At 49.5% G+C, this 14185-nt stretch overlaps 1 protein-coding gene and 2 long non-coding RNA genes across 3 annotated transcripts; all 3 read right to left on the bottom strand.

Annotated features, from left to right (window-relative positions):
* Positions 1-908: 908 nt before the first annotated feature.
* LOC125323889 (TOG array regulator of axonemal microtubules protein 2-like) lies at positions 909-7932 on the bottom strand. Its single transcript, XM_048299269.1, has 5 exons — positions 7895-7932; positions 6837-6940; positions 5290-5487; positions 3890-4106; positions 909-1292 (listed from the first exon to the last, which is right to left on the bottom strand). The coding sequence occupies exons 3-5, from the start codon at positions 5359-5361 to the stop codon at positions 1057-1059; spliced, it is 525 nt and encodes a 174-aa protein (XP_048155226.1). The 5' UTR covers positions 5362-5487; positions 6837-6940; positions 7895-7932; the 3' UTR covers positions 909-1056.
* Positions 7933-7971: 39 nt separating this feature from the next.
* On the bottom strand, positions 7972-10883 carry LOC125323901. The gene is made up of 3 exons (XR_007202687.1): positions 10842-10883; positions 9192-9344; positions 7972-8012 (listed from the first exon to the last, which is right to left on the bottom strand). It is a non-coding gene; the product is annotated as an uncharacterized LOC125323901 (long non-coding RNA).
* A 153-nt stretch (positions 10884-11036) lies between these two features.
* LOC125323895 lies at positions 11037-13782 on the bottom strand. The gene is made up of 3 exons (XR_007202681.1): positions 13639-13782; positions 11838-11943; positions 11037-11077 (listed from the first exon to the last, which is right to left on the bottom strand). It is a non-coding gene; the product is annotated as an uncharacterized LOC125323895 (long non-coding RNA).
* Between the last annotated feature and the right edge of the window lie 403 nt (positions 13783-14185).

Below are 14185 nucleotides of genomic sequence, written 5' to 3' on the forward strand. Positions count from 1 at the left end.
CACTACACACCCACTGCAAAGACAGCCTGAAGTGCAGTGTCCTGCTGAGCTCTCCCTTTGCTCAGCTGCTTCCCTGGCCTCACACCACAGCAAAAGGTCTCCGAGCTCTGCCTACAGCACATAAACTGAAAACCTTCCACACAGGACTCTAGCTTCATTTCCTTACCTTCCATCCTTTTCCCTCTGTACTCAACTCCTGGTTTGCTCTACTGTCTTCGTCGTAGCTAGTGCCATTTTCCCCATTCTCCTGCTCTCTGCTACATATTTTCTTTGTATTTGAAGAAGGAGAGCTCTTCTGGATGGGAGGCAATGGCTTGGAGGGAAGGAGCATAGAGGGAGATTCCATGGTAAATTTCTTGGCAAGAGTAGCCAAGTCAGTCAGTCCTGTAAAATGGAAACACAAAATATAACAGAGGCCACAATGCCAACATAAAGCATCAGAAGCTACAGTATTTCATGTGAGAGATTCCCTGGAAACTTCTAAAGAGCTGCACAGGGAAACATGCTCCTGCCAGCAGCCACTTGAGGCAGACCAGGGAGACACCCTGACCCACTTGCACAGAGCCAGCACAGGAACAGCCTGGCCTCTGGGCTGCCCTGGGACAGCAGGGAGCCCAGAGGCCTGTGCTTTCCAGGAATGGCTCAGCTGCACACGCACCCTCCTGCTCCTCTCCCGGCCCCACAGCTGAGCAGCCCTACAGCTCCACGGGGCACTGGGAGCAGCACAGCTCAGTGCAGGGGGCACATGCAGGGCAGAACTGTTCCCTGGCAATGTGCCCAGGCTCTCTAGGCTGGCACAAGAGCCTTCCTCCCGCCAGAGAGCGGCCCAGCTCCCGCCTTACCTCTTTGTGAGGCTGAGCCATGCTCAGCCTTCACCTTGTCCTCAATTGGAAGTTGCTTCAGGCACCCCATGCCACGACTAGGAAGGGGGGTGGAGAGAGCGGGGGCAGGTGCACACCCTTCCTTTGCATTCTGTCCTTTTTGGCACAGCTAAGAAGTCACGTCCGGAGGTGTCCAACTCAGCACTTTGTCATCTTCCTGCAGGTCATCGAGCCTTCACCAGCCCAAAATGTCGGAGAGGTTTTCCCGCACATGCGGAGGCTGGCTGGCAGCATGCTTCCTCAGCTTGGCGCCCATCACCTTGTAGAGGGCGCAGGCAAGCTTGGTGACCACAGTGCGGACATTGGCGCTTCGGACAGGCAGCGCCTTGTTCCCCAGGAAGGACCAGAGCACGGGCAGGGCGTAGCGCTGGACGACTTCGGGGCTCCTGGGATAAACCCATGCCACAAGCGCTGCCGGAAGAGAGATGCAAACTTCTTAACCACCAGCCTTAATGCAAACAAGGATCTACCTCTAGTTGTGATTTTGGGAGTCTCTCTGGCTAAGATCAGTGAAATAACAGTGAGAGCCCCATGATCCAGAAATGGGCAAAGCAGCTGAACATCCCCAAAACAGAACCACCAAGCCCTCAGGACTAATTTCTCCAGATCCGAGCCTTGTACCTGTGGCAGACTTCATAGCTTTACTAAATCATTCCACAATCTGTTTCTGGCATGATGAATGACCAAAATGTCAAATTGCTGTTTATTTCCATTTAGAAGTTGTCTAAACCCACTGCTGAAGGTTTGAAAGGCACTTTAGAGAGGAAATTGAGAGATTTCTAATAAAAAGGATGACTCCGTTTTTGTGACCTGGCTTAATTAGCAGTGGATTTAGACCCCGCTAAAGCAAGGCTATAAATAAAGCAAGGCTATACACTGTCTTCTCTAGTATATATTGAGGTTATCATTTTTCCATCCCTTGGCTATTGCTGACATAGCAAGCTCCTCTGAGCAATCAATTATCAGCTGCATTTGGAGCATTTTGGGCAGCGCTGACATAGGAAGACCCTGACTGCACACCCTGAAATGCTCAGTCCAATGGCACTTCCACAGCACAGGCAGGGAGCCTCAGCACTCTGCTTCTGCCCCTCTGCCCCCAAAGGCTGCCTTGCACAAAATCCGTGCCTCTAACATGTGTGCTGAGTTTGGACCTAAGCTGTGACCCCCAGGCACTGCAGGCTTCCGCCTCAAAACTTTCCAAGAGCAAAGCAAGAATTCTGTGAGGACAAAACAAACCGATCCCCTGAAACAGCATTTGCCACCATTTTCCCTAAAGGATCAGAGCTGTCCCTGAGCTTCCAAGAGAGGAGCCAGCTTGGGAATTTTTAGCCCCTCCCTTTCCTGGAGGCAGCTTCTGAGATGCCCCAGTGAGAGCTCAGCCCCGAGGCCGAGCGCCGCCCCCATCTCAGATGCTGCACACCTCTGCAGCAGCCAGGGAAAACCTGCCCAATACACCTTCCATGGGTATTGGGCAGGAGGGACAAGCTCAGCACCTCCTGATTTGGAGGAGCCACTCTAGTGTCTATTCACTGGCATTCCCTGTAAATTCTGCCTCGGAAGACCTCTTGCCTTAGAAGGGGAGGCCATACCTGAGAGATGCTCCGTGACATCCAGCAGAGCTTGGCCCTTCAGTTCACTCCTGCGGTGGCTGAACTCTTTCATCAGGGATACTTTATCTACAAGGGAAACACACATTTCTGCTCTCTCTTCTGAGGTCATAAGAGAAAGGACAGTGGGGAGGGAAAGGGCAGGGGCAACTACATTTTGTAAAAGAAAGGAAATTCCTGCCGATTTTTGAATCCTTTTCTTCTTTCCTTCCAGCCTACCTGGGAGGATTTTAAATTCCAAAAGAAAAGCTCTCCTGTCACTTTTTAAATCCAAAGTTGTCTGCTGTACCAGGAGCTATGTTAAACATTTCACATCAGGGACCTCAAGACTTCAATCACACGTAAGCAGTGAAAAGGTTTTGCATCCCAGAGCTTTGCAGAGGTGATCTTCTCTCTCCCCTATGGAAAAGGGTGAGAAGGCTCCAAAATGCACACCTCCGTTCCCACCTGAAGGATAAGCTGTTTTTAAATTGTCAGGTTACCTGTGTGGATCTAGGGACAAGACTCCAAGTTACTCATACAAGAGCTATTAGTGCTCAGTGCCTCAGTAGCCTGTGGGTTTCTGTAACATCTGTGAAATCAGATCTTGGCAGAGAGACTGGAAAATGAACTGATTTCCCAATACTTGACCGGCGTATGTATTTTGGTTTTCCTTGTGCCTATCTGTCGCGGTTTTGGGGGTCATGTTTGAATTTACTGTTGCCTGCATTGGCCTGCAAGCCTCGAGTCCTACCACTCTAATAAGCCAAGGCAAGCTTTTCCTGGAGACAGAACGTGTGTGGGATGAAGTTTGGTCCCTCACAGGGTCACAGGGCTGGCAGTGACAAAGCAGGCAATCTGCTTCATTGGGAACCACTACAGAGCTACACCCCAGTGTGGGTTTCAGTAGCAGGGTATTATTAAGAGCTCCTTTCCTGCATGAGATACAAAAAGGAGGTCCCAAATGATCTTCATGCAAGCATGCAGTAAAGAACTGATCCTGCTGTCCTAATGAAGCTAATGCCTATGATGTGGAGCCTTCCAGGAGGCTGCTCTGCAGAGGTTCTGATGCGCCGGTGTCCCTTCATGCCAACAGCAAAGCTATTCATTTGGGAAGTCAACTGGGGCCCAGGCAAACTCCAAAAATCCCTTTGGCCCTGAATTCCAGCAAAGCTGTAGTCCAGCACTTCCTCTTCAGACAAGCAGCACAGAGCCAAGGGCTCCTGGGACTTTTGGGAAATGCTGATGCACATTCAAGCCTGGTGGGGGACTGGTGCGTAAGGACTGCACCTGCACAGCTTCTGGTGGATGTCAGCTGGAGGTTTCCACAGACAACAACAGCTGTCAAGGCACTCAGCGTTCTCTTGACTCGCAGAGGCAGAGACACACTTGAGGAGAGTCCATGCCAGGGCTCAGCCTTACCTAAGTGAGCCATGGATTCTTCCAGCGCTTTCACAGCTGCGGCATAAACCCCGGGGTCCTTTGAGTTTAGGTTGTTTGTTATTCCTTCAACCAGACAGATGATCACCGGGTTTAAGCCATCTTTCAGGATGCCTACGATTTCAGCCAGCACGTCCAGCGCCTTCTGCTTCACTTTCTTGTGCGTATCACCAAGTCTCGGGACAAAATAATCAAAAATCTGTGAAGAGAACAAACAACATGAAAGCTGGATTAAAATGTCCTTGTTTGAGGAAGGGACGCAGAAGTGAGCACTCAGCAATGTAAAAGATGAAAGTGATCCTTCCTGTCAGGTCAGCACTTGCTTGCACAATTTCCCTGTTTTCCTGTGGGCCGCTCACTGGAATGGTTGCACAACCTCATGCTGGTTGAAAGATTTTCATATATTTTGAAGAGCTTTGGGTGGGGACAGGATAGTTCCTATGGTGTTTCTCTCCACATTTCAGTCATTAAATTCATCCCATTTATTGATGCAAAATGGTATCTTTGCTTTCGAAGTATGGAACCAGATATTTACAATGCCCCTTTTTCTACGCAGTTGTCTCAAGTTCTGAGGACAGTTACGATTTTGCCAAAACTATGGCTGGAGGAGATCCAGGTTTTGTTCCATCTGTCTCAGAACCTGTGTCTGGAGAAGTGCAGGGCTCTGATCAACTCTTCCAGGATCCAGACCAATTGTCTACCTAGCAGGTAGACTTCTGAAATTTAATGTGCTGGACCACTCTCATTAGAGCAGGTTCAGTCCCTTGACAGCCACATTATCAGGCACCATTTTCTGGACAAAGGGAAAAAGCAGCTACTGGGAGGAGAAGGAAGAGATCTGTCCCTAGCCATTTCCCTCCTTTTCCAAAGAGAAAAAAGACCCCCCCAAGAAGGGTGAGCACCGTCTTTACCAAGAGGACTAGGGATGCCGATGGAAACGAGTAACCAGAGTTGTGCCTGTGCAAGACAAGTCGGAGTTTACAGAAGTATCCTTTTAAAAAAAATTGGTTTAAACCTGCCCAGCCTGATACTTCTCTTCCCCATCCAAACCCATTTTTTTGTCTAGAGAATAATTGCCACGCTTTCAGTGGCTGGATTCCCTTCACTTAACCCAAGTGGGAGTAGGAGACAGCAGAAGTTACACCAGCAGAAAACTCTGTCCTCATCTGATGAACAGCATCAATAGGCACCTGCCAGACAAATACATCTGGACCGAAAGAACTTGTCCTGAAGCGTGGACCTGAATTAAATATTTCAGGGTAAGAGGCAGCAGCCTGTCCCACACAGCCAGGATGTAGTGCCAAGACACACTGAATTAACTTTCCTGCTACAGGCTTGGGAAAGGAGCTAAAGGAAAGGAACAATGAAGACACCCTACATACTTGGACAGTGTTAGTGGAGACGAGCTGGGGGCTGCTTTTGCACAGGTCTAGGAGGAGTGCCACTCCTTCCATCCGTGTCTTAAACTCCTTGGCTTCCAGGAGATTGTACAGCTTCTGGAGCGGCTCCGTTTCTTCCACAGCCGGAGGTAACGTGACCTGGGCTTTTGGGCGGCGTAGGAGGCATCCATCAGAGGTAGACTTCACCCTGTTGAATAAAACCAAATGCGGACCTGTTGGTGATCATACCTTCAGTTAATTGTGAGCAGAACATCTTGGAGAGGTTTCCTAATGATGTGATTTCAAGCTAGAAAATCCTGATCTGAAAAACAACGGGAGACCTCATGACAATCATTACAGGAGACAATCTGCAAGCAACATTCTCACCAGTGCTTACTCAGGAAAACCAAGGATGAGATGCATCTCACTTCTCTCCAGACGGCTTCCCAGGTACACATGTCGCACTGCTTTGTGAGGAAAGAGAGATGCTACTTCCATGTTTAAATGCCTCATCATGAGGGAGGTGTGCGTCTTATAATAAGGAAACTCATCCCTCTGGAGAAGTGTCTCTACAGCAGGCATGACAATCTGGAAAAGTAGCTCAGATGCATCTGAACAGATGGATAGGGGCATATCTGAAGGATCCAGAAAATCCGTAACAGGGATAAAAACAGAAGCCAGACATCCCAGCACTACGCTCACATGATTGCTTCCCTAGAGACTAGATCCACAGCTTAACAAACCCACTGGGAACAACTCTCTTGAGCATGGGAAGATCCTGACTACGCTACTGAGGCATGTGGTCACTCTCCTGCCAGCGCTGAGCATGACAGAGCTAAATAAATCCCCTCTGTTATCAGAGGACAACAGGTACAAGTAGCTCTCCCACTGGCAGGAAGAGACAGCAAGGACCAAATTCCTGTCTCAAATGCTGATTGCAGCACAGGGGGAAATAAACCAAACATGCTGTCCATCAAGCAAACAGTATGAAGGACAGGAATGTCAAGACAAAACGTCCACATTGAGACACCTGTTGACCAAAGTTGCTCAGGAACTGGCTTGCTACTTACTACTCATCTTGGTACTGTCTGAGGGTAAGAAAACCATGACTCAGGAAGGCCAAACCACATGCATGGGAAGTGCTATTTTGGGGAACAGCATCTTGCTTCTAGACTGGGACTTCTCATCAAAACACCCATCTGAAAAAGACTGCTCTCAGAGGAAAAAAACCCTGCTTGAATTTACTTGTCCCAAGTGAGGCAGCAGAGACATGGCCCTCTCACAGCCTCCACAGCACTGTCCTTGCCAGTGCACTGGATCTTCTGAGCTGCAACCAATGGGTGTCTTTTTGTCGCCCATTTTTTGTGGAAACCCTTCCAGAGAAGTTGTGTTCAGCGTAATGCAGAAGGAGACATTTTTTATGATAGAGCATTTGTAGGGAAAGGAAACAATCTCTGGCACAGGTCATCTCCACCAGAAAGATTTTCCTGAGGAAGAGACATGTAAAGCTTGCCACGTGCTTTGTCACATCTAACTAAAGTGCTCAGTACCGTTTACTAGAAGGCAATGTGGCCTGGGGCTTCTTCGAGCCATCGCTCCTCTTCTTCACAGGCTTCTCGACAGATGGGTGTTCATCCTTCTGCGTTTCCATCCCCTACAAAGGCATAAAGAAACCCCATGGATCTTTAGAATGTAAAATAGGAAATTACCTGTTTAAAACACAACTTATAACCAGGATCACTGCAACCAAGGCTTGGGCAAACCTTTCCGAACTTACAGAAGGAAACAGGCCAGAGGTTCAGTGATGCCAACTCCTTGTTTTCAATAGCCCATGGCAGGTTATGGCTGCTACCATACTGAGCAGCAGTCTAAAATCCCCAATTCATTCCTCTTGAGCATAAATGGGAATAATGCAAACTGGTAGGGAACTAATGCTCTTAAAGGAAGCTGCAGAAAAATTTGGACTCTTTGGAGGTTGGCCCATTGTGTTGGAAGTTGATTTGGTTCCACACTCACTCTCCCTGTTGCTGCACAAAGGCACACTCCCTTCTATAACGTAGGTAAAAAGAATAAAAATACCCCAGGCAAACAAATGATTTTCCACTGGATGCTGCTGAATTCACCAAGCTTCTTCCAGCTGCACAGGGCATGACAGCAAGGCAGTATTCCCAGAAGACAGACAGTAATTGTAGGAATTGGGATTGACTGGGACATCTTTTGTATATTTGGAAATTTTCTTGGCACTACTGCTTCCTGTGTCTTTTGCAAAGACTCTGTTATCTCCAGAAGCACTGTTCTCACTTAATTGCGTCACTGGGGGCAGAGTAGGGATAGTGGGGTGGGGGGTTATGCTTAAATGTAAACCCATTTTCTCCTCTTTCCCTTCCCTGTTTGTGGCCAATATTCAAAATATCCAATACCCCACTTTTCCCCTAATATTATCAATTCCTTTGTGCTCTGCAGATGAACAGGCTACAGATCAACAGTTCATTCCCAGGAGCAAAATGATTTGGCAGAAGAGGAATGGGATAAGATTAGGTATGTTTGATGTCATATCAGCAGTGGCAATACTTGCACAAAGGAGACATTTCTCCTACCAAGCACTTACTTTCTTCTTCATTCTTGTCAGAATATCTTCCAGGTCACGGGTGGAAAGAGATTGTTCCAAAAGCCTTTTAAATTTTTGGTGATTCAGCATCATTTTCACCATCTCCTGTCCATAATGCCTAAAACAAGAAAGAAAGAAAGAAAGAAAGAAGGAAAGAAAGAATAGAAGGTGAACAAACAAATGAGGAGCATTAACAGAATAAGCTGATACCTTAAACTCAGCAGCTGCCATACCTGCATGAGAAGGCATTACCTACTCAGCAAAGAGAGAGATTTACCTCCACTTGTCACTGCACAGTGCTGTCAGCTGAACACAAGAGGCAAGAGGAGAACGTGGGGCAACAGAAAAATACAATCTCACTCTGAAACTGTGGGTGCGCTTCTGTGGCATCGAAGGATCCCAGGGAACAAGCAAAACACCTCTGCTTTGAGTCAGAGCTTATTAGCAGTGTCTTGCTGCCATTGCACAGTAATTTGCCTTTCTTTAACTGGCAGGGAAGCCAGGACCAAATGCCTCATGCTTGCTTTTGATTATTCTATACCATATGTATGCACAGGGACAGCTAGTTGCTCATGCGTTCTTGGCAGCTATTAATGGGAATTGAATCCTCAAAGTGAGGGGATTTGGGTGGTTTGGGTTGATTTTGCCACTAGGAAACCACAGTTTTCTTCAGGAAGCAATTTGGAGGTCATTCAGCCACAGATAAGAGCATTATAGAAATCTGCAGAAGAGGTTTAGAAAGACTGAATACATTGGCTAAAGACCCCTGGAATATTTCTAGGAAAGTCTTAAGTTAATGAGAAATAGATGTATGCGATCCTTCAGTGATGAACATTAGCCAACATTTTGGCTTTGTCTTGTGCACCTAAGGCCAAGCAAAACTGTTTGACTGGCTCATCTGATGGCTCTTTTGATCTCAGGAAAGAATCATTCAAGTCCCAGGAAGTTGGCAATGCTCCCCTTGCGGGACAACCTCAGGTTCCCCAGCACAGTCATTTCCCCAGACAAGCCAGGGCAGTGGTCACAGCACCAAGCCTGACAGAGCTCAAGAAGCCTTTGGACAATGCTCTCGGGCACATGGAGTGACTCTTGGGGGGCCCTGCACACAGGCAGGAGCTGGACTCGATGACACTGATGGGTCCCTTCCAATTCAGCGTATTCCGTGACTCTGTGAACCTCATCCACACAGTGAGGGAACTTAATATTTCCTTTAGCTTCCACTCTTTTGTGGTTTTGCCCTTTACAGCCAGACACCCAACAGTTTTCCTGTTTTAGGAGGTGAAATGAAGATCATTACCTTGTGTCCTCGTGACAGTCCTGAGCAAGCGTCCCTGCCGCGTGCGCCAGCCTCTCAGCCCTGGGCGTTCCTGCGAGCTTCGTGACTCCAGTTTTCTCCATCAAGGACAGGAGGAGTTGGGCCGCGCACTTCCGCACCTGGACGTGGCGGCTCCTGGGAAGAAGAGAGCGGACACTGGGGCACAGGGAGCAGAGGGACACAGCGCAGGCCTTGGCCAGAGCATGCTCCCTGTCATTGCTGGGGGAAGGAGGCCTGGGTTCTCCCTGACACTTGGGACACCTGTAGAAGGTTCTGTCCGCAGAGAAACACAAAGTTAGCACTCTACAGAAGGACTGCCTGCAAGCAAGAGTGAGGAATTCAGTCTCCCTGCACTATCTGATACTCAACGTCTTTCCCCAAATTCACTCTGAGAAAGAGGGAAATTAAAGACAACCCAGGCTGACCCATCAGGGGCCAGCCACTACACAGACAGCTGCAGCAGGATTGAGGATATTTCCACCCATTTACCCCAAATCTGCAGACCTTGGGAAAGAAACAAATGCAGGGAAAACACGCTGTGGGACATGAAGTTGCAGAATATTCTGCAATGCAGCCAGTTTCTTCTGTGAGGCTTGGCGAGAGATACATCTGAACGTTTCCCCCTTTTCCAAAGCTGAGGAAAGGGTGGCAGTCAGTTTAGCCAGCTTGTCCTGTTCTAGACAGTGTCTCTTGGGGACTATCAGGCCCAGCACCAACACTTAAGGCAGCACCTGCTTCAGCTGTCCCATGGCAGTCGGCCTGTGAAGGTGCCTGTACAGTGATTCATCATCTCAAGGCTAACATGAGACATCAGTTTGAATAGCAAGTGGGCCTCTAAGGCCAGGACAGTCCTACAAGACTCCTCTTGGCAGGAGCTGCACCTGCTGTGCAGGCTGTGCCACACCCAGCACGTTCTCCCCCATGTGCTCCATGCCCCAGCAAGAACCCTCCTTACTTCTCAAGTGAATGGCATAATGAGGATGCATGGTTTTTCCCAAGGCCTCTGTGGTTAGGGCTGTGAAATATCAAAGAGCGCTCACAGCTGCAGTTGCAATTGTCCCTCTTCCCACAAAACCACAGGGCTCTATCCTTAGCCTTTGCAGGCACTTTCACTTGCCCACCATTCACCACATCTAGGCAACTCGGACAGACTGGGAGAACTCCAGGAAGCAGCAGCAAGCTGAGTCAGGGGAGGTTGAGCTTGGATATCAGGAAAAAGTTTTTCACCCAGAGGGTGGCTGGGCACTGGAACAGGCTCCCCAGGGTACTGGTCACAGCACCAAGCCTGAGAGAGTTCAGGAAGCCTTTGGACAACGCTCTCAGGCACATGGTGTGACCCTTGGTGTGTTTGTTCTGTGCAAGGGCAGGAGCTGGACTCGATGAGCCTGATGGGCCCCTTCCAACTCAGCATATTCTACAGCTCTGTGATTCTGTCAACTAAAGGGCTGCACGAGGGCAGAAATAGGTGACAAGAGGAAAGAAGTGAGGTTGATTGGAGAATCAAGTCACTGAGTTCACAGAAGATGCAGGATACAGGACCCTTCCCTCCCACCGTTCCCATTCTCTCTCTCAGCCCTTCTCCCCCCCACACAATAGAAGGTGAAGAATATCACTAAGAGAAGAAGAACCTACTGGACTCCACTGTCCATGAGAGCAGTCATTGCTCGTGCAGGAGTCACATGCTCCACCATGACTCCCAGGGTGTGACTGGCTGCTTTCTGAACAAACTCTGGGGAGTTCCACACCATCTGGAGAAGGACCCGAGCAACCTCATCCACCTCCGAGTCCATGTCCTTCTGCAAGGTCACAAAGAGCTCTCCAAGAGTGACGATTGCAGAGTAAGACACCTTTGAGCGAAGGTTGGTCACCTGGGGAAGTCATGCGGGGAAACATAAGAATCACCTTGAAAAGAAAACCAGTTGCCTTAGACAAAAGTCCCAGGAAATGACAACACTTCCCGCTGTGTCCAGGGGAACACAAAAGCACAGGCAGAGCAGAAGAGCACAAGCACAGAAAGGCACTTAACTCTGGCACCTACTTGTGCTAGGCCTCAGGCCTGCTTCCTGCAGGCCTAAAACATATTATTTCACTTAAAGTGTTCTACTTAATTCTTCTGGAATGTCCACTGCTTTGGTTTTAGGCCCTTTTATTCAAAAAACAAAGAAACAAATTAAAGCAAGGGCTGCTCTCAAGCCATAAAGGCACAAGTCATAAAGACAAAAGAGTCATTTGCTCCTGTTTGAAAAAGCAACAGCAGCAGTTGAAGCCCTCAGCCAGGAAACAGAAAACACAGGCTCAAGTCTACAGACTAATTGGCAGTGTTGAATTACAGCTTGGGCAGAGATTTGGACTGCAGCAAATAACATAATTAGTGTCTCTGCTTCTGCATTTGCACGTTGCATTGTAATGGCAGCTCGCTCCAAGAGGAGAGTGTCAGATGCCCGACCTACCAGTAAATAGAGCTACATGTGCACACAGATCCTATAGAGAGCTGACAGACATGAGAAAGATAAGGTCTAGAAACAGAAATGAAGGCAGTCCCTGAGCACACAGGGAGGTGAACAAGCACATATCTACTCTACACACCGTGTAAGAAGCACGGAGGACGATTCAGAACAATGTTCTTACCTCGTTGGTAAGTGCCAAGCAAACCTCACGAAGTCTACAAAGAAGGACTTCTGAGTGGGACTCAGCCAGGTGTTTGATGCTGAAGAGTCCCTTCTCCTTCAGCTCCCTGAAAGGCAAGTACCAAAAAGATTGACTTTCTCTCCACCCAAGAACTAGGCAGCACCCTCTGAATTTACCAGGCTGGCGGCTCAGTCAAACAAAGGGAGGTGCTTTTCAAGCAGTACTTGATGAAATCGTGGAACTCGCTGCCACAGGTTGCTGTGGCTGTCAAAAGCATACACAAATCCAAGAGGCAAATAGAGGGCTTTCAGAGTCTTCATTTGTGGCCGTTTAACAAGACAGCCTTTCTGAAGTCTCTGGCACATGAAGTCCCTATGTCAGTGCTTCCTGGAGGCTGTGAGACCGTGCCATGCTGCTGTTTCTTGTCACCTCCCTGTACCTGTCCCTGAGACACAGTCCCATTGGGCTGTGTCTGGGGCATTTTCCTTCTTTGCCAGCTCCAGCAGGCAGTTCAGCAGTGAGAGTCTGCACTGGCACTCTGTAGCTGAGTTTCCACTCTGCAATCTAGGCCTGTCTGTCACCCACTCCACTCCACCTCACACAGTCTCCAGGAAAGCAGCAGGATGCCCCAGAAGATTCCACACCCGGGCAAGAACAGCTGAAAGTCTAGCTTTTCCCAAAAGCCCCTACCTAAAACAGCAGCAACATGTTATTTACAAGGTGCAAACAACTCCCTCTCTCAGCACTTGCTTTGGGCAGGACCTGAGCTACAGGAAGGCGCGTGATGCATCGGGGCTGCAGCGCAGGGCTGGCGGCCGATGCCACGGGCATCCCTGAGTGTCACCCGGACCCCCCCACAGCTGCAGAAGCTCTCTGCACCTCACAGGGCACCAAACAGAAATGGGGAAGAGAAAGCAGAAGAGACAGGGCAGAGCAAAGGCGACTGCACAAGGAGATGCATTGCAGCAGATTTTTCATGCTTATCCCAGGGTGAATGGAGTCCTTATCCCAGGGTGAATGAAGCATCCAGCAGTGAGTAGATGATAACCCAGACATCAAAAAGACAACCAATATCACCTAACATTTGTGGGGTTATCACCTCTGGGCCTCTACAGGCCTCCTTCTGTCTGTGTCTAAGTTTGGGACACATTGTGAGTATTGACAAAACATCTCAGGCCCATATGAAGCAGTGAGAAGGAAACAGTTGACTTGCAAAAGTGCAAGATTCCTAGAGGATTTTATTTCTTTTTCCTTCTCTTCTGCCACGAGCCCCTCAGGACTAATGACAGGCTGAGTGACTCTATAGCACAACTCAGTGCATTTCTCAGAAAGAAGAACTCCCTGTAGCTGCTCCTGGGACTCACATGCGGAAGGTCACAGGCAGACCCTGACTCCTGCATCTGCTGCCAGCAGTGGGGCCAGAGACAAATCTTACTCAGTCCCACTGGGCCCCGAGGCACCCAAATCTCTACACTCCAAACTGCTGCCATCCTGCTTCTGGCTTCAGCCAGCAAATCATCTTGTCCCACAGCTTTCTCTCTTCCCTCAAGATTTCCTTTGCAGCTCCACAGAGCAGCAGGCAAAGCGAGGAAACAGCACGGACCTGCTGCAGCTGGAGCACTGCTGCAGACCAAGGCCAAGAAAAGGCTGCTCTCAAATCTTTATCCTCTCTCTGCTCTGGAGTGGTTTCACTGGTGCCCCTCGGCCCTCTGTGCTGTTGGGGCTCAGAGGCACTAGCAAGATGCTCTCCTAACCTACCTTAACGCTAAGAGGGAGACAGAGTGAACGGGGCCTTTCTTACCAGTCATCGCTGCTGAGCAAGGAGAGTGCCTCGAGCAAGGACTGCTGTGGCTCCAAAGAGGCTCCGTCCTTCTGCCCCTTCCCACGGAGCGGCTCCTCTCGGCGCTCGGCACCAGTGGCCGTCTGCGGGGTCACTGTAAGGAGAGGGTCAGCCATGAGCGCTGCAGCCCCGGGCAAGGCACCCCGCCATGGAGCGGCCTGCAGCCCCATCTCCCAGCCAGGCTTCCATGAGGTACAAACTGGCACTGGCTCAGAGAATTCCCTGCTCTCTGGCTCCTTGCTTTCTCCCAGCCCCCCCAGCTGGGCACAGCTCCTTGGCTCAACCTGACAATTGCCCACACAGCGCCAGCTCCCAAGTGCCACAGGTACCACAGCCAGTGGCACGTTCCTGAGGCCGCAGAGCTCCCACTCCCTGTGAGACAGTGCCCACCAGCAGGACTTGCTCCCCACGAGGGACCCCTCAGCTGCCTCTCCTGTCTCAGCGCCCTGATTTCCCCGAGCCCTGAGGACAGAGGCACTCTGCAACTCCCTGAGGAAAGACCTGCAGC

This window comes from Corvus hawaiiensis, chromosome 3 (genome assembly GCF_020740725.1).
Source record: "Corvus hawaiiensis isolate bCorHaw1 chromosome 3, bCorHaw1.pri.cur, whole genome shotgun sequence".
Lineage (NCBI taxonomy): Eukaryota > Metazoa > Chordata > Aves > Passeriformes > Corvidae > Corvus > Corvus hawaiiensis.

Bases quoted from the DNA above. Each gene is read 5' to 3' on its own strand.
- LOC125323889 (XM_048299269.1), bottom strand. From the start codon at position 5,361: ATGGAAGGAGTGGCACTCCTCCTAGACCTGTGCAAAAGCAGCCCCCAG. The intron at 4,107-5,289 runs GTATGTAGGGTG...TTCTCTTCACAG, and splicing joins TCTCCACTAACACTGTCCAA to ATTTTTGATTATTTTGTCCC. The intron at 1,293-3,889 runs GTAAGGCTGAGC...CTCTTCCGGCAG, and splicing joins AGAATCCATGGCTCACTTAG to CGCTTGTGGCATGGGTTTAT.